The following is a 20,833-nucleotide window of genomic DNA, read 5'->3' on the forward strand; positions in this document are numbered from 1 at the left end:
TTCCCCTCAATTCACTGCTGTCCATGTACATGTCCAGCAGTCGCTTCAATGTCACTAATGACTCTGATTCCACGACTTCCACTGACAAAGTATTCCATGCACTCACAACTCTCTGGGTGAAGAACCTCCCTCTAACGTCTCCTCTATACCTTCCTCCTAACACCTTAAAACTATGACCCCTCGTGGCCGTCAATCCTGCCCTGGGGAAAAGTCTCTGGCTATCAACTCTATCCATGCCTCTCATTACCTTGTACACCACAATCAGGTCACATCTCTTCCTCCTTCTCTCCAGAGGGAAAAGTCCAAGCTCAGTCAACCTCTCCTCGTAAGACAAGCCCTCCAGTCCAGGCAGCATCCTGGTAAACCTCCTTTGCACCCTCTCCAAAGCCTCCACATCTTTCCTATAATAGTGACCAGAACTGGACACAATATTCCAAGTGTGGTCTCACCAGGGTTTTGTAGAGCTGCAGCATAACCTCGCAGCTCTTAAACTCAATCCCCCTGTTCATGGAAGCCAAAACACCAAATGCTTTCTTAACAACCTTATCCACTTGGGTGGCAACTTAGAGGGAGCTATGCACTTGAATACCAAGATCCTGCTGTTCCTCCACACTGCCGAGAATCCTGCCTTTAATCCTATATTCAACATTTAAGTTTGACCTTCCAAAATGCATCACTTCACATTTATTCAGGTTGAACTCCATCTGCCATTTTTCAGCCCAGCTCTGCATTCAGTCAATGTCTCGCTGAAGCCTGCAAAAGCCCTCGATACTATCAACGGCACCTCCAACCTTTGTGTCGTCAGCAAACTACTAACCCACCCCTCAACCTCCTCATCCAAGTCATTAATAAAAACTACAAAGAGCAGAGGCCCAAGAACAGAGCCCTGCAGGACACCATTCAGCACTGACCTCCAGACAGAATACTTACCATCTACAACCACTCTCTGTCTCCTGTCAGCCAACCAATTCTGAATCCAGACAGCCAAATCACCCTGTATCCCATACTTCCTGACTTTATGAATGAGCCTGCCATGGGGAACCTTATCAAATGCCTTGCTGAAGTCCACGTACACCACATCCACTGCTCGACCCTCGTCAACCTGTCTCGTGACTTTCCCAAAGAACTCAATAAGATTTGTAAGGCATGACCTGCCCCCCTCAAAGCCATGCTGACTCCCTTTAATCATGCTATGCTTTTCCAAATAGTCCTAAATCCTATCCCTCAGAATTCTTTCCAAAACCTTGCTGACCACAGACGTAAGACTGACTGGTCTATAATTTCCAGGGATTTCCCTATTCCCTTTCTTGAAAAGAGGAACAACATTTGCCTCCCTCCAATCTTCCGGTATGACTCCCGTGGAGAGTGAGGAAGCAATGATCTTCGCCAGCGGCTTAGCAACCTCCTTTCTCGCTTCCTGGACCAACCTAGGATAAATCTGATCTGGCCCTGGGGACTTATCAATCTTAATGTTTGCCAAAATTTCCAGCACATCAACTTCCTCAATCTTGATCTGTTCCGCCTGTTTTCCTGCTCCTCAAAGTTCTCATTCACAACAAGGTCCCTTTCCTTAGTGAAAACCGAAGCAAAAAACTCATTTAGGGCTTTGCCTATCTGCTCAGACTCCACACACAAGTTCCCTACGCTATCCCTGATCGGCCCCACCTTCCCCCTGATCATTCTCTAATTCCTCACATATGAGTAAAATGCCTTCAGGTTCTCCCTAATCCTTCCTGCCAAGCCTTTTTCGTGCCCCCTCCTGGCCCTCCTCAGTCCACTTTTGAGCTCCTTCCGAGCAAGCCTGTAATCTTCTAAAGCTGTGCTAGACCCTTGCTTCCTTCACCTTACGTAAGCTGCCTTTTTCTTTTTGACAAGAAGCACCTCTGTTCCCGTCATCCAAGACTCCTTAATCTTACCCATTCTTACGTGTCTCAGAGGAACAAATTTATACATCACTCGCAACATCTGCTCCTTAAACAGACTCCACATGTCTGTGATAATGGGAACTGCAGATGCTGGAGAATCCAAGATAATAAAGTGTGAAGCTGGATGAACACAGCAGGCCAAACAGCATCTCAGGAGCACGCTTTCTGTGGAACAATTGCTCCCAATCTCTACTTCCCAACTCCTGCCTGATAGCGTCATAGTTTCCTATATCCCAGTTAAATATCTTCCCCTGGTAACTGCTCCTTTCCCTTTCCATGGCTATGGTAAACGTAAGGCTGCTGTGGTCGCTGTCACCAAAATGTTCTCCCACCACGAGATCTGACACGTGACTCATTCAGTATCCACTGTATAGGGAACTCACAAGCTCCACAATAGCATTGGGAAGTCTTTGAGAAACTCTCAAGTCTGTCAAAATAAACACTGTACTTCAAAGTCCACAAAAAATCTCTTATTGACTTATGTTCCCTCCAGATTTGATCTCTTCCAAGCAGACCTCCAAGGTCTGTGCATGGCATTGACTTCAGAAAATCAATGCTGAAAATGGTGTTGCCCGTAGATGGGCATACACAGACCCTTGGTGGAGCTATATGATTGTACAGTTTAGTGAGAACATTGCCCTTAACTGCTATTAAATCTGTCAATTATAAATAAGCTGATAGTCCCCTTGGCAACAGTTGTGAATCAATTAGCATGTTTTCAAACTCAAAGAATTCGTAATGAAATTTCAATGATAAACAATGGCAATAAAATCTCCAGAACTGGATACATTAAAAGCCTTGATGTCAATCAGAAGCTCAGCCATATGTCAAAGATTTTGAAACATTCAAATATCTGAACAAATTAATGCAAAGGAAACAATTAACACAGAAAATCTGAATTTTATTACTATGCATTGTAGAATTGTATTTTATCAAGTGGATAATGCACTGTAATGCATCAAAAGACATCTTTGCATCCTCACTGCTGTTCAAATTAACAAACACTTACCTTTTCAAATCAAAGTGCTATCATCAAAAAAATTATAAACAGATATAACTTACATAATTTCATCATGACATTTGAAACTGGAAGCGTCTTTTGAACTTAGTTGTGAATTGATTCCCAGTTCCAAACCAAGGGTTCCTTACAGTTCACAATATCTTTGAGCTGCTGTGCATTGCTTCCACACTGCATGAAAATTGATGGTCATCTGATATGTCCACTTCCCAATGGAAATGACAGCATTGGAACAGTTGGGCATGGTCTCATGAGTTGCCAGAGATGGGAATGGGGACAGGGATCTTAGAATGAGTTCTATTTGACATTTTAAAGTCTGCACAATGGAAGTCGGCCTCGCACATGTTGGGATTGGGAAATCCTGTCTCTGTATCAAAAAAACACAAGCCATTGGATATCACATTCACACAATGTGCATTTCTTATACCATAGCTATTATGCTATATTAGTGCTCATTATTTAGTCAGATAGAGCTAAGCAAACCTTATAATGTGGCTTCTAGTGAACAATGTTTCAAAATTTATCTAATGGATATTCATGCAGATCTCTGACAAGCAACCTCATTTTTTTTATGGAAATGCATTTGAGAGTTCCAAGTGCATTACTGAACAAATTTTCCATTAGTAATTCAACAAATCCAGGGAGGGCAAATGATGTTCAAATGTCACATAGCTGGAATATTATATACCACAATTCAACAAAAAATATTTAAACATAGTTGCACACAAACTAATTAAAGATTTGTCAGTCATTTTTCTGTGAGTTTATAAAGTAAAATTGGTTCTGTTCAGTGTTTTGACATAGAAGATACATTTATGGCCCAGAGAATTCAAAACCTATTTGAGATGCCAAAATACTATATTATTGTAGTCATGTAGTTAAAGCTTTTGATGCTATTTTTGAATAGACTTAATTGAACTTACGGGTGAGCTTAAATTTATATGACATTGACATATTTGGCTGCAAAATGCTTAGGTTTTTTAAACATAAGCCTATCATAGATAGTGGGGCACCAAGTTTAAACCAGTACTCCATGTGAACTACACATGTACCACTGTCAAAAGTCATTGAATAACAATAAAAACAGAAACCCGTAGCCAATCCTCTCTTCCCAATTATAAAAGGAGAAAATGCTGGAGAAACTCAGCAGGCTTGGTGCCATATATGGGGAGAGGAACTGAATTAATATTTCCAGTCCAAAAGCTCTTTTACAGAACTGAAGAAAAGGTTGGTTTCTATGTTCTTGGCAAAAGGGGATGAGGAATGATTGAAGGAGAAAGTGAAGATGCCCAGAGCAAAAAATGAAGGGAATGCTACTGGTGGGAAAGGAAATATTGAGATGAAAAATAGGTGCAAATTGTAGGTTTAAATAGAATTCCTCCCAGTTAATGTGTTGGACATTCTGGGGGTTGGTGTGTTACTAGCCACCCTCCCCCAGGCTATAAACGGTAAGAAGAAACAACCAACATTCCCTAGGATTACCCCACTACTTTAGGAAGCAGCATTAGTACGTTAAACATTGATTTCAGCTTCTTTCTCAGGAAGTGGTTTTTCCTTAGAGAACTGACAATTGATCAGATTGGTCAACAGTTCCATACAGAGAACAGTAACATCAGGAATCATTGCTGGGATTTTGAACAATCTCCAATGCTAAAGTGCTCAGATGGACAGCTGGCAAATCTAGGAATTGGGCTTGCAGAGAAGGAGATGAGTAGCAACGAGAAGGGGCGAATGAAAATTGCCCAGCTTCAAAAGGCTAAGCACAGTAATGATGGGCAGAAAGTTCCCACAGAGTTCCTCCCCTGCTTCTCCAGCACATGCCATGCATCTCAATCTCCTGGGCTGTCTGTATGGTGGAATGTTCCATCCTGGCGGTAAAATACTGACAGGGGTCAGGATGACACCCTTAAGTCACCATAATTTCCAATTTAAGGGTATTAATAGGCCAACCGATATTTCCTGTTCTTGCCTCCCAGCCCATGAAATTTTAGGTACTCCGGGCAAGGGATAGACAAGAGGAAGGCAATCTGCTGGATGTTGCCTGCCTGCTATCTTCAAACCAGCTGAATGGAGAACATAAAATCTAGTCCCATTATAACATTCCAATTGTCACCCTATTTGAGATCATTGCACATTTTGATACCTACTTGATCCATGTACTTCATTTAATTATGTCTCAATCTGCCACATTATCAGATGAAATCCCTTCCAGTTTTGATTTAAAGAGTATTAACTGATTTTGTGAGGAATGTGCTGTCCATATTTATTAACATGCATCCATTCTGTTTTCTACCTTCTAGACTATTTTTTTATTCAGTGCTCGCAGTCTAACTAAAAGGCTTTCACTTGTGATATCCATGTTTCTCACACTTTAAATGCTGGAATCATGTCTCTTTTCAATCATCTTTCTTACAATGAAATGAAATTTCCTTCAAATCTAAGACAGTTGTTTCTGCCCTGCATTGCAGATAATTTGGTTTACACCCACACATTTGCCTATTTAAGAACTGAAAGACTTGATGCAGTGAAGGAAAGCAAATTGGATGTGAATCATGATTTCATTCAGTGCTTGTTGATAACCTCTGAAGCAATAACTAAGGAGTAGCATTAACATTGAGATTGCCATGGGCTAAATAATGCCCTTCCAGCAGCACAAAGGAAAATGATAGGGACTGGAAATCTGAAGAGAAAGGGTGGAAAAAGGACAGTAAAAAATTTCCTTCTTTCAATTTGTAATAACAACAATTTATCGTAATATTAATGTCAAAACCATTTCCAATGACTCCACAAAGACCAAGATTAGCGAAACACTCCAACTGCTTCATGTGTCATCCCTGGCAGATAGGTTTGTGCTGGTTGAATAAGCAGAGCGTTCTGTTGGTTCGTAAGGAAACTGAACCACATGCATCAAACCTAAGCAAGTAACATTGCAAATTCAGGTCATTGGCCAATCTCACCAATAAAGAAAAGTCACATCAATTGACATTTTTGAAGAAATAATTAACCCCAGATGTGAACCAAAGTGTTTTGCAGTTCCATTCAGAAATGCTATGTGTGCATATTAATGATCTGAGCTGTTATGATCCTAATGGATTCCTTCAGCTCACTGCTGCAATAATGTGTTGGCTTAGTTCCCAGTTTCCATTTTGCCATTACAAATAAACAGCCGTCTCAAAATCGATGCCGTCAGTCGAAGTTCACCCCATTTATACTTTCTCAAACACATTATACTAATGTGGAAGGGTCCAGGTTCAGACATTGCTGCATCCATTAGATTCAGATGCTCTCAAACTAGTCATCAAAGCCAAAATGCCAAACAGTTATGAATAGTAACTCAACATCAGGATTGCTGTAAAAAAAACAGGATCCAAAAATCTGACCAGTGATCTTGTGAACAATTTAAATTGCCACAGTACAACTACAGTTCATTAATTTACAGGGACAAAATGTGCAGCTATTTTGTTTACCCACAACAGCAATTCCCTTGAGTTCATCAGTATGAGTATTCAATAGTGCCTGATGTACCCTTCACTTCAAATTACCTTTCAGATGTTTTATGGAGAATTACATGTAATGTTGGTTCAATTGAAATTCTCGCTTTTCTCAAAAAAATAAATTGAGCTAAATGTTATCAGCCAACGTATTATATTAGTCCTGTAACATGCTAGGCATAAATTTATCAGGCATACATAGAAAAATACTGTTATGTCTTTGTTGTTATTTCACTCATAATCAAGGGAGTTGGATGCACGAACGTGGTAATAATGGCCAAGATTTTAGTAGCCCCTGGGAGATGGGCTGGGAGGCAGAGGGGTCAGAAAGGTAATGGTAAGGTCCTGGGTAAACACGCCAGATTATGCAACATATTATTGGCAGCAGGATGGAACGGACGAGACTGCGAGCCAATTTACTGCATTAAAGGCCCAATTAGGAGCCATTTTCATGCTGTCTGTATTTTGCAAGTGACAGGGAATCCCCTGTTGCATGGTGAGGGCTGCCAGTTACATGAAGTTGGTCTCCTGGCAACGGACAGGGCAGGCTATATGGAACAACTGAGGGGCCACAGGGGGGGAAGGCAGTCCCCATGGCCAATAATAACTTTCCAGGAAGGATTTTCCTAATGACTCTGGATTCCATTTTTTTTTAAACATTCCTACTGTAGGCCTCAGGTCTCTGATTACATCGCTCAGTGCAAATGCCTCTCCTGGTAACACTGCTCTTGCTTCAGAGCTGCCTGTCTTCTGATAAGGCTAGCAACATCTCGAAACTCCAATCCTTACTTTGGTGGGGACACAATTAGCAGGCCGAATAGGCTTTTTAACCCAACACGTGTCCCAAAACTCCCCAGAAAATTCAGCTTACTGTTACCAGCACCCTGCATTTGTTCTGCAGTTTCAACAACTTCTTTGGAGGTGGCGAAGGCAATATTTCTGATAAAATCTGTGCTGGACTAATTACGTACACATTGAAATGTGGCTTTAAGTACAGCCTGGATTAATGTATTTTCTGTCTGCTGCTTATAAGGATCCTTTGAGCAATGGGTTTAAGTAATTTCAGTCCAGTTCTTTACGAATATCGCCTACAATCGCATTCAGAAAAGCCACGGTGTGGCTGGTGTGAGAAATGTAAAAATGTCATACTAATGAAGCAAGTCATGCTGTTCTAACTCAAGCTGAAACATGTTGCAACAAAGTTCAGAGTGCTTGACTCTGAACTGTAGCTGACCTCGTAACAATTAATGCCTAAAGATGACTCCTGAAATGGGAAGACCTCTATTATTAACACACAGTTGTATGTTCATATGTCTGTATATTTGTACCATGATGTAAACAAGATGCATTAAAAAACCCCAAAAGAGCTTAGCTTTTTATTGGCATCTCACTAGATTTTGGTAGAACATAGGACCAGATGTTGGCTTTTCAGCTCCTTGAACTTCTGCCATTCATAGAGTTATGACTGATCTTATAATAATTCCATCTAGGACCCCTAGCAAGACTAGAGGCAATGGAAATCAGGAGAAAAATTCCACACAATTTGGAGTCACACCTGGCTCAGAGGGAGGTGATTGTGGTTGTAGGAGGTCAGTCAACTCAGCTCCAGGACATCTCTGCATGAGTTCCTCAGGGTCATGTCCCAGGCTAATCATCATCAGCAGCTGCTCTATCAATGACCTTCCATTCATCATAAATGCAGATGTTCACTGACACTTATACAATGTTCAGCACTATTTGCAAATCCTCAGTTACAGAAACAGTCAATACCCTTATGCAGCAAGACAACGAAAATATCTCGACTTAAGTGACAAATAACATTTGCACCACACAATTGTCAGGCACTGACCATTTCTAACAAGAGAGGATGTAACTATTGCCCTTTCACATTCAACCTCGATACTAGCACTGAACTCACTACTATCAACATCTGAGGGTTATAAATAAACTCTGAATTGGACTACAAGGCACTAGTCAAAATTGTGATGGAGCGCTCCCCTCTCACTTGGGTGAGTACAGTCTCATCAACTTTCAAGAACATAGAACATTACGGCACAGTACAGGCCCTTCGGCCCTCGATGTTGTCATACTGATCTGAAGCCCATCTAACCTACACAATTCCATGTACGTCCATATGCTTGTCCAATAATGACTTAAATGTACCTAAAGTTGGCGAAGCTTGACACTAGCCAGGACAAAGCCATGACTTGATTGGATCACATTCCATGTCCAGTCCCTCCAACAACACTCAATAGCAGCAGTGTGTATTGTTTACAAAATGCACTGCAAAAATTTACTGAGGCTCCTTAGACAGCTCCTTGCAAACCCATGAAGGCTAGCATCTAGAAGGACAAAAGTAACCGATACAGTGGAAAAGCAAGTTACCCTCCAAGCCCCACTCACCATCCTGATTTGGATATTAGCATTACTTCGTTGTCATAGACCAAACCCTAGAAATCAGTATTTAACAATATATTGGGCTTACCTGTACCAGATGGACTGCTATCCCCTCAAGAACCGCTAGGAATGGCAGCAATGTTGGCCCACTCAATGACAACCTCATCTCCAAATAAATTTTAAAAATTAATTGGATTCCATATTCTTTTATTCATTAGCCCATCACATATCTATGATCTCAAATTCTAAACTATTAATTTAATTAGAATCTATTTTTTGTGAGAAAGATATTCTTAATGTCCCTTCTTAATGAATTGAATCTGATTAAACAATATTTCACCTTACCTTTGACACCTAGAAAGAGCTAGCTCCCCTATCAACGCCTCTTAAAAGTTCCAAACCCCTCAGTCAAATCCAACCATAAAAATCTATATTTTAGGGATTACAAGTTTATCTTAAGTAATGTCTCCTCATAATCTAAATCTTGGTACTAGTACCCTGGTAACATTCTGATGAATCTGGACTGCATTCCTTCTAAAGTCAGCATATCCTTTCTGAGAGGCAGTGCTGAGTACTACAGACAGTAATTTAGGCATTAGTTATAAAACCGCTGTACTTTTATATTTTACAAATACCCCTTAAATCTCTTTGGTGCTCCATAATTACCAGCTTTTCCCCATTTAAAAGAACAGCTAACCCTTCGATATGACAAATATTAAGAGTTACACGTGCATTGCCCACCAAGTAGATATCACAAAATAATGAACATTCCAAGCCCATGTCTGAAACAGACGTTACAGTCTTAGCATGGACAAATAAGGGATTAAATTCAAGAAAACCAGGATTACATAGGTCAAGGCAATGTTGCTTAAGAGGCCACTGCAGAATATCAAAAAGGTAAGAATTTTTTATAATTGACTTGGTTAAATGTGCAACTAGATGGCATGGGAATACAGTCCTTATTTCAGTTGCATTCTGCAAATTGTTCAACCCGCCATTGACCATAACCTTCTCCCAAATTCTTCAACTGCATCCTACACTGCCTCTCCTTCCCCTTGAAGTAGTTAGATAAGGCATGTGCCAAGACCCCAGAAGGGTTTTGAATTGTGTATGGAATTGTTGGATACATAAATAGGTATATAAAATGCTCAAAGGGATTGATAAGGTGGACGTTGAACAGATGCTGCCCATGGTGGCAGTCTGGAATAAGATGTCATAGATATAGAATGGGTAGAGGTATGTTCAGAACTGAAATGAGGAGAAACTACTTCTTTCAGACAGTTGTGAATCTGTGAAACTCGCTGCCACAGAGTACAGTGAAGGCAGAATCAATCAACAGATTCAGGAAAGAAATGGGTATGTTTCAGATGAAAAGCAGGATAGAGGGCAATAGAGAATAAGCAGGAAAGTGGAGTTGAGACCAGGATAAGATCAGCCATGATCATGTTGGATGGCAGTGCAGGCTTGAAGGGTCTGAATTGCTTACTCCCTACTCCTAATTCCTATGTTTCTGCATTTCTGTGTTTAAATCTAAACTTGTCTTTTGTTGTCTTCCATGTGGATACTTTTCAACTTCAACTATTGATTAGCAGTTAGGAGTAGCAACTTTGCCTGAATTCTCAGCCTTCCTAATTTTGAAAGATTGTGATCAATGCCGATACAAAAATATGATACCCCTTGATTGAGGGAAGCTAATGCTTCAAATGCAAGAAACTAAACCTGAAACTTTTCTTGTCAATGTGGCTCAGTAACACATAAGAACATGAGAACTAGGAGCAGGAGTAGGCCATCCGGCCCCTCAAGCGTGCCCCACCATTTAATAAGATCAAGGCTGATCTTTCTGAGACTCAGCTCCACTTACCTGCCCACTCACCATAACCCTTAATTCCTTTACTGTTCAAAAATTTATCTAGCCTTGCCTTAAAAACATTCAGTGAGGTAGCTTCAACTGCTTCACTGGGCAGGGAGTTCCACAGATTCACAACCCTTTGGGTGAAGAAGTTCCTCCTGACCTCAGTTCTACATCTGCTTCCCTTTATCTCTTCTCAAGTGAGGAGATGGAAAAACACTTCTTTCAGAAACGTGTTTCTTGCAACTGTTGAAGTATTTGTGATGGTGTAAACCTCTGAGTAATGTTTGTTTCGTCTTCTTTGAAAGGGTAAAGGCAAATTGAGGACCTACTGGCTGCTCGGTGAGCAAAAAGATGCTCCTGACATCTAATGTGACATCTGGTGTGAATTGCTTGTATGTTATTATACTGCAGAGCAGTGGTTGTTCAAACTGTAGTTTATTTGTTACCAAAAAAAATTTTGGCTATGTTTATTTCTGGAGGACAGATGTTGTAGAAAATATCAGTAGAAAATAGCTAGATGTATCCCGGGTATATTTTATACCTGAACAAGGCTGCAAAACAAGTCATTTTTATTAAGGTCTTTTTTTTCTTCCTAGCTGAAAACTTTTCAACAATAAACCCTTTTATTTGTGCTTTCTATATTAAGATTTATATAATGTGTTTGAGAAGATATGTAAATATAATATTTTCCCCACCTACAAGCTGTATATACTGTGTATCTAAGATATTGCTAAATATTTTGTTCAAATAAACTGGATAAAACTTGCTTGTTTGGGTTTTTTGGTAGATCTCATCCACATCAGCTCACTTGTTATGCCAAGAACATTTCTTGTTGACTTGCTAAATGTTTGCCTTAGTGTAGTGACACTGCCTCTATGCCATCATTTCCCCATTATATGCTCCCACTCTACACTCACATATTGACAGACACAGACACACTGTTATGGGCAGGTGGAAAACTGGGAAGGCGGTTCAATTGTGCCTGAATTCCAGGGTCCACTTCAGTGGTCTTTTTGGCTCATCACGATACTCCTTAGATTCTTCTTCTCCTAAAACCTTCATTTATTTGTAGAAGACACAGGGTGACCGGTTCATAATTATAACATGTCTGGCTTACTGATTAAGAGCCACAACTTATAACAACTGCTGAGGAAAGAAAATGTCAATCTTCAGGCTTGTGATGCTTTTTCCTAAGTATTATGTGGTTGGCTGTGAAGTTCACTGTGGTCAGAAAAACAGAATGATGAAGTATCATTTAAGTTATGATAGCTTCAGAAATGTTGATTTAGAAAAGGACCTCGTTGTCCTTGTGTACTGGTCAGTTAAAGCAAGCGTGAAGGTGCGACCAGCAGTTGGGATGCCAAATGGTATGTTGGCCTTCATTGTAAAAGGATTTGAGAAGGAAGTCTTATGCTAGTTGTACAGTATCTTGCTGACATGACTACTGGAGTATTGCATGCTGTTTTGGCTTGCTACTTAATAGATATATTTGCCACTTAGGGAGAACATTCACCAGACTGGGATGGCAGGTTTGTCATATGAGGAAGGATTGGGTTGATAGGGCTTGTATTCAGTGGAGTTGAGAAGAACGAGCTCAATGAAACAAATAATATTTTGATAGAGGTGGACAGGTTAGGCACAGGGGTGAGGATTTCTCTGGGCAGGAGGTCCTGAACAAAGAATCGTGGACTAGGATACAAGGTAGGCCATTTCATACTGCGATGAGCAGAAGTTCTTCATTCAGAGGGCAGTGAAACTGTGGAATTCTCTCCCACAGATGACTGTGGAGGCCATGTCACTGAAAATATTTATTAAAGAATTATAGATTTCTACAGTCTAAATATGTCAAGAGATAGGAGAGAGGACGGGAGTATGACATTGAGATACAGGATCAGCTGTGATCCAGTTAATGGGGAGCATGCTCAATGGGCCAAATGACCTACTCCCACCCCTTTGAGTCTATGTTTCTATGCTACTGACATAACCTGCACAACCAGCGCAAGTAAGAGTTACTGGCAAAAACATCTCAGCAGCCTAGTCAACTGCTGTTCCTTATGGAAAAATGCCCTCAGAAATGTTTCCAAATTGTAGAAGTACCCATGGATTAATAACACCAGGTCCAGTTCAATGGAAAAAGAATACCTTATGTTCAAAAATAAATCACTTCACAAAGCTGTGCAAGATGACAAAAAAGACTAAATTTGTGGCATCTATTCTCAAGTGTGAAAAATGGTACAATATATATCATGGACTGTAATGCTCCAAATCATTTTAACAAGAGCACAGCAGAGATCCGGTGCATCTCAGGCTTGCTCCTTATTAATCCATATTGAACAATAAGCTTTTCCAGTGTATTTTTGCAAGTTTCATTCATTCCTGTGGCAAACACTCTTCAAGCTTGTGCTGACTCACTTAATCCACTTTTTGAAATGATTGAAGTTTGAGTATAAATGTCAACCTAAGCAAATACATTTTCACATAGTCAAAAGTAGAAGCTTTTTGGAACAAACTCTTTGATAAACTTGCCTTCACACCTAGAAACTCCACGAGAGTTTCAATCCCATCCGTGACAAAGCAACCGATTTGCATCCATCACCTGAAGCATTCAACCCCTCCGCTACTGACACACTGGGGCATCAGTATGTATCATCTACAAGATTCACTGTAGCAACTCACCAAGGTCCCTCTAACAGCAGCTGCAAATCCACAAACTTCTACCATCTTGAAGGACAAGAGCAGTAGAATCATTGAAACCCCTTGCAAGTTCCCCTTCAAGCCAAAGACCATCTTTAATTGGAATTCTATCATCATTATCACTTGGTTAACATCCTAGAACATCCTTCCCAGCAGCACTGTGGCAGTTCCTATATCCCACATTTTGCAGTCATTCTGCAAGGCAGCTCATGAACACTTTATCCAGGTCAGTTGAGGATGGGCAATAAAAGCTGGCCCGGGCAATAATACCCACAACCTATAAACAAATTTAATAAATCTCACATAAACATAATCAATACACGAGAAATTACAATGGTATCCTTACTTATTTACTAGATTCTTCACTATTTCATAGTTTTCAGTCGTGCTCACTCGAGTGGAATAATACAAGTTGATGCTATCGGGAAGGTGATGACCCAGTGGTATTATTGCTGGACAGATAATCCAGAGACCCAGATAACATTCTGGGGACCTGGGTTTAAATGCCACCATGGCAGATGTGGAATTTGAATTCAATAACTATCAGGAATTAAAAGTCTAACTATGACCATGAATCCATTGTCAATTGTTGAAAAACTCATCGGGTTCTCTAATGTCCTTTAGGGAAGGAAACTGCTATCCTTACCTGGTCTGGCCTAAATGTGACTCCAGACCCACAGCAATGACTCTTAACTGTCCCCTGGGCAATTAGGGATGGGCAATAAATGCTGCGTGGCCAGTGATGCAATCATCCCATGAATGAATGAAGAAAAACAGTGAAAACAAATACACATTTGCAGCATAAAACGTTGACTTTTTAGGAAAGAGAATAACAGCAGCAGAATTGAACCCACACTCAAAATTATTGATGAGCTTCCAATTAACACGAAAGAGTTGGTACATTTTCTCATTATCAACAACATCAATCACATATTCATTCCTAAGCGTACATAGAAACTTGAAAAATCTCAGGAGCTAAGAACATGAATGACATTGCACAGGAACAGGCCTTTCGGCCCTCCAAGCCTGCGCTGACACATTTTGCCCTTCCATGCTGAAATTGTCTTCACTTACAGGATCCATATTTCTCTATTTGCTTCCTATTCATGTATTCGTCCAGATGCTTCTTGAATATTGCGATTACGTCTGCATCCACCACATCTTCTGGCAGCATGTTCCAGGCACTCACCACCCTATGTGTGAAAAATATCTTTTAGACTTACCGCTCGCACCTTGAACTGTGTCCCCTAATAATTTACTCTACTACCTTGCGGGAAAGCCTAATATTTTCCACACTATCCATGCCATTCACAATGTTATAAACTTCTACCCTCAGCCTCCTGCATTCTGGTGAAAACAAACCCAGTCTATCTAAATAAAAACTGAAAGAACTGTGGATGCTGAAATCAGGAACAAAAACAGAGGTTGCTGAAAAAGCTCAGCAGGTCTGGTGACCCTTCTTCAGAACTCAGGCCCTCCTGAGAAAGGATCACTGAGCTTGAAACATTAACTCTCATTTTTCTCCACAGTAGCTACCAGATCTGCTGAGCTTTTCCAGCAACTTCTGTTTTTGTCCCAGTCTATCTAACGTTTCATCATAGCTAAAATCCGTCAGAGAGGCAACATCCTGGTAAACCTTTTCTGTACCCTCTCCAAAGCATCAACATCCTTCTGGTAGTGTGGTGACCAGAACTGTATGCTATGTTCCAAGTGTGGCCTAACTAAAGTTCTATAAAGCTGCAGCATAACTTGCTCATCCTTTTACTCACCGGCCCTTCCAATGAAAACAAGCCTGCCAGAAGCTTGTTTTTACTACCTTACCTACCTGTGCTGCTACCTTCAGTGATCTGTGGACCTAAACACCCAGATCCCTCTGCATATCAATACCCATAAGTCTTCTGCCATTCACTGTATAATTTCCACCTGTACTTGACCTTCCAAAATGCGTCACCTCACATTTGTCCAGATTAAACTCCATCTGCTATTTTGCTGTCCTTGCCTCCAACTGATCTATATCCTGCTGTATCCTCTGAGATTCCTTGTCAGTATCTGCAACTCCACCAATTTTGTATCATCCGCAAACTTACTACAGAGCACAAACAGCAGAGGTCCCATACTGATCCCTGTGAAACATCACTAGTCATAGCCCTTCATCCTGAAAAGCATATTTCCACCACTACCCTCTGTCTCCTATGACTAAACCAATTCTGTACCTGTCTTGTCAGCTCACCCCTGAATCCATGTAGATTTACCTTTTGTACCAGCCTTCCATGAGAGACCTTGTCAAAGGCTTTACTGAAGTCCATATAGACAACATCAATCACTTTTCTCTCATCAATCATTTGCTATGTCCTTAAAAACTCAATCAAGTTAGTGGGGCGCAGTCTCCCCACAAGAAGAAACGCTGTTTATCACTAATAAGTCCACTTGCTGCTGAATGCATATTGCATATCGATCGTGTCCCTGAGAATCTTTTCCAATAGTTTCCCTACCATCAACGTGAGTCTCAGATGCCTGTAATTTCCAGGATTAACCCTGTTAGCCTTCTTAAACAATGGGACAACATTGGCTATTCTCCAGTCATTTGGGACCTCACCTGTGGCCAAAGAGGATACAAAGATGTCTGTCAATGCTCCAGAAATGTGTTGTCTTGCCTCCCTCAATACTCTGGATTAGATCCACCAGGACCTAGGGGCTTGTCTACCTTAATATTTTATAAGACATATAACAATAACACCTCTTCCTTCTTAATAGTAACTTGGTTAAGAAATTCAACATTCCTTTCTCTGAGATCGTCTTCCATCCGTTTCTTCTCTTTGGTGTATACTAAGGCAAAGACCTCTTCAGGCTCCACACGTAGATTCTCTTCATTGTCCTTGAGTAATACAACTCTTTCCCCAGCTGCCCTTTTGCTTCTTATATATGTATAAAATGCCTTGGGACCTCTTTAATCCTGTTTACTCGTGACTTTTTGTGACCCCTTTTAGCACTCCTAATTCCTTGTTTATGTTCTTTTCTACTTTCTACACATACTTCAAGGCTTTTGTCTGTTCCCACCCTCCTCGACCTGATGTATGCTTCCCTTTTTTTTGGCCAAGGTCACAACATCCCTGATCATCCAAGGTTCACATAACTTGCCACACCAATCCTTCACTCTCGCAGGAACATGCCGCTCCTGAACTCTTATTAACTGTCATTTGAAATGCTTGGACACATCTGATGTAGATTTACCCTCAATCAGCCACCTCTAATCAACATTCTCCAGTTGCTTCATAATGCAGTCAACACGGCTTTGTGAGGGGCAGGTCATGCCTCATAAACCTTATCGAGTTCTTTGAGGATGTGACTAGAAAAGTTGATGAGGGTCGAGCTGTGGATGTGGTGTATATGGACTTCAGTAAGGCATTTGATAAGGTTCCCCATGGTAGACTCATTCAGAAGGTCAGGAGGAATGGGATACAAGGGAACTTAGCTGTCTGGATACAGAATTGGCTGGCCAACAGAAGGCAGCGAGTGGTAGTAGAAGGAAAATATTCTGCCTGGAAGTCAGTGGTGAGTGGTGTTCCACAGGGCTCCGTCCTTGGGTCTCTACTGTTTGTAATTTTTATTAATGACTTGGATAAGGGGATTGAAGGATGGGTCAGCAAGTTTGCAGATGACACAAAGGTCGGAGGTGTCGTTGACAGTATAGAGGGCTGTTGTAGGCTGCAGCGGGACATTGACAGGATGCAGAGATGGGCTGAGAGGTGGCAGATGGAGTTCAACCTGGATAAATGCGAGGTGATGCATTTTGGAAGGTCGAATTTGAAAGCTGAGTACAGGATTAAAGATAGGATTCTTGGCAGTGTGGAGGAACAGAGGGATCTTGGTGTGTAAATACATAGATCCCTTAAAATGGCCACCCAAGTGGACAGGGTTGTTAAGAAAGCATATGGTGTTTTGGCTTTCATTAACAGGGGGATTGAGTTTAAGAGTCGTGAGATCTTGTTGCAGCTCTATAAAACTTTGGTTAGACCGCACTTGGAATACTACGTCCAGTTCTGGTTGCCCTATTATAGGAAAGATGTGGATGCTTTGGAGAGGGTTCAGAGGAGGTTTACCAGGATGCTGCCTGGACTGGAGGGCTTATCTTATGAAGAGAGGTTGACTGAGTTCAGACTTTTTTCATTGGAGAAAAGGAGGAGGAGAGGGGACCTAATTGAGGTATACAAGATAATGAGAGGCATAGATAGAGTCGATAGCCAGAGACTATTTCCCAGGGCAGAAATGGCTAGCACGAGGGGTCATAGTTTTAAGCTGGTTAGAGGAAAGTATAGAGGGGATGTCAGAGGCAGGTTCTTTACACAGAGAGTTGTGAGAGCATGGAATGCGTTGCCAGCAGCAGTTGTGGAAGCAAGGTCATTGGGGACATTTAAGAGACTGCTGGACATGCATATGGTCACAGAAATTTGAGGGTGCATACATGAGGATCAATGGTCGGCACAACATCGTGGGCTGAAGGGCCTGTTCTGTTCTATGTTCTATGTTCTAATATCGTTGTAGTTCACCTTCACCCAATTTAACACCTTTGCCCCAGGACTACTGTTATCCCTATCCATGAGTATCTTAAAAATCACAGTATTATGGTCACTACTCTCGAAATGCACCTCCATGGAAACTTCACTCAGTTTGCCAGGCTCATTTTCCCAAACCATGTCCAGTATAACCCTTTCTCTTGTTTGGACTGTTTCCATCCTGTGTCAAAAATCCGTTCTGAATGGTCTTTACAAATTCTGCCCTTTCCAAGCTCCTGGCACTTAGTGAGTCCCAGTCAATAAAGGGGAAGTTAAAATCACCCACCACATTAACCCTCCTTTACATCTTCCCAAAATATGTCTACATATTCTCTTTTGCAGCTCCCACTGGCTGTTGCGAGGTCTGTAGTGTACCCCCGCATTGTGATTTCACCTTTCCTGTTCCTGAGTTCTACCCATATTACCTTGCTGTATAAGTTCTCTGATGTACCCTCCCTCAATACAGCCGCTACTCCCACACAGTAATGCAATTCCCCTATCCCTTTTTCCCCTTTCTATCATACCTGAAACATCTAAATCCTGACACATTTAGCTGTGAGTCCTGCCCCTCTTTCAGCCAGTTTGCTGTAATCACAATAATGTCAGAGCTCCAAGTACCAACCAAAGCTCTAAGTTCATTGATCTTGCCTATTATGCTTCTCACATTGAAACATATGCATTTGAAACCACCTCCCCACTCCTTTCAGCAATGTTTCCCTGCCTGGTCTTGTTCTTTGTAAAGTTTACTACTCTGCCAAAACGCACAATGTGAATGTACAATTGCACAGCAAATAACTTTTAATAAATTGAACATAAGATTGTATGCCCACCAATCTTCACACATTTGAACTCACATGCAGAAATGTATATTATGACAGATGCATCAGAGAAAATTATTGGAACATTGAAGGAAGCAAACAAGCTATTGCACACATGTGACACATAATGTTGGAAACTGAACACATATATCTCACTGGAGAGAAAGAAGAACTAGCCTGTATCTACATTTGGGAATATTGACATATATATCTCTATGCTAGAAAGTTGAGTCACTGGACTAGTCACTAAAATATTAACTATATCATTAACAACATGAGAGTAAATTTGATTTATTTATTGTTTATTGTGTATTTTGGTATAAAATGCATTGTCAATTGTTGTATAGTGTGGCCACTTTCTAGCACCATCTTAAAACACAGAAAAATAAACGAAAATGTAGAATATAAATGCAGAGGAATAGAGAAACAAAGAAAAAGTGTTTAATTTTACAGTTCTTCTTGTTAAGTGCTCCACCATTGGCTATGGGCCTAGTGGCCAGGTGCAAGCCTGTTTCACCGCGCTCCTGTTACTAGAATGTAAATCATTACTCTTCAGCACTATCTTGTTCCACCAATGCCCTCGCTACTATGACCCCTCACTGCACCTCTCTGATAACACAGGGACACCACCGATGCTGCTGAGTATCGCACTGACCCAAACACGACTCTGTTGCCACCATGAATCCACTTCAGGCCCACGTTGCTGATGCAGGCACGGCCGATAACACAGGATAAAAGAGTAGAAAGGAGGATTGTTAGCAACATGTTATATCAGCCATTAGCTAAATGTGGAGGTGCCAGTGTTGGATTGGGTGGACATAGGCAGAATTCAGGAGTCACTCAACGGGTTTATTTTAAATCAGAAGCTTTTCAAGCACTGCTCCTTCGTCAGCTTAAGTCATTTTCTGGAAGGTGTTGTTTCTGTAGCACACAGCGATAACATCGTGATCTGCAGTGGACATCATTACTTAAATACCATAAGGTAACAATGGAAAAAAAATTCATTGAATTTCAAAAAAAAGTCTGATTTCAAGTGAGTTTACGTTTTAAACACTTTACTGGTTTAAGTAAACAGGACATCAATAGCTGCAAGCTATAAACTAATAATTCACTGCCCTGTAGATTCTCGTTTTCTGTCTCTAAACCATTCAGAAGAATGGTTGTACATTCACTACCTTCTGATCTAATGGAACCTTCCCCAAATCTAAGAAATTTTGGAAAATTAAAACCAATACAACAACAATCTCACCAAACAATTCTTTAAAGACCCTAAGATGAAGTTTATCAGGACTCAAGGACTTGCCAGTTCACACTTCTATCTACTTTCTCACGACCACTTTTCTGGTGACTGCGATATTCCTGAATTCCTCACTCCCTTTCATTTCATGCTCTGTTGCTGCTTCTGAGAAAATTTTTGTATCTTCTAAAATGAAGGCTAGTGCAAAATAACTTTTTGTTCATCTGCTACTTGCTTGTATTCCATTATTAATTCTCCAGTCTCAAGTTTTTTGGGACTAACACTCATTTTATTATTGATTTCTTCTTTAAATATTTATTAGAACTCTTACCATCTGTCTTTGCATTTCTGGCCAGCGTTCTCTTGTACTCTAATGTTTTCCTCGTAATTAATATTTTTTGGTAATTCTTTGTTATTTCCTATATTCTGGGCAATCCTCTGACCTGCCACCTATCATTGCACAAGTTAGTTTTATACTACCTATAATATTTCTTATTACCTGTGGATGGTAAGCGCATCCTTTCAAATTTCTTCTTCTGATTGGAATGTATCTATTCTGTGCATTCTGAAATATCCCCTTATATATCTGCGACTGCATTTCTATTGATCTACCTTTTAGTCTCCTTTCCTATTATTCCTCAACCACCTCTGATTTCACACTACCATGATTCCGTTTAATTACGTTCAAAAATATGGTCTTGGATCCACTCCTGTCTCACTCAAACTATGTAACAGTGCATGTACATTTCAATCATATAATGCTCATGCTACCTAGGGGTGTCTGCATGATTACCAATTACCATTCTCAATGATAAATCGCATTGCACAACACCAGCTCTCTGATTAAC

At 40.7% G+C, this 20,833-nt stretch overlaps 1 protein-coding gene across 1 annotated transcript in view; it reads left to right on the plus strand.

Annotated features, from left to right (window-relative positions):
* The window catches only part of npr2 (natriuretic peptide receptor 2), a 159,475-nt gene extending 148,052 nt beyond the window's left edge, over positions 1 to 11,423 (plus strand). The window contains exon 22 of the mRNA XM_048527762.2: positions 10,989 to 11,423. Coding sequence (XP_048383719.1) covers positions 10,989 to 11,051 — 63 coding nt within the window. The 3' untranslated portion in view covers positions 11,052 to 11,423. The remainder of the gene's footprint in view (positions 1 to 10,988) is intronic.
* Positions 11,424 to 20,833: the final 9,410 nt, after the last annotated feature.

Source organism: Stegostoma tigrinum, chromosome 1 (assembly GCF_030684315.1).
Source record: "Stegostoma tigrinum isolate sSteTig4 chromosome 1, sSteTig4.hap1, whole genome shotgun sequence".
Classification (NCBI taxonomy): domain Eukaryota; kingdom Metazoa; phylum Chordata; class Chondrichthyes; order Orectolobiformes; family Stegostomatidae; genus Stegostoma; species Stegostoma tigrinum.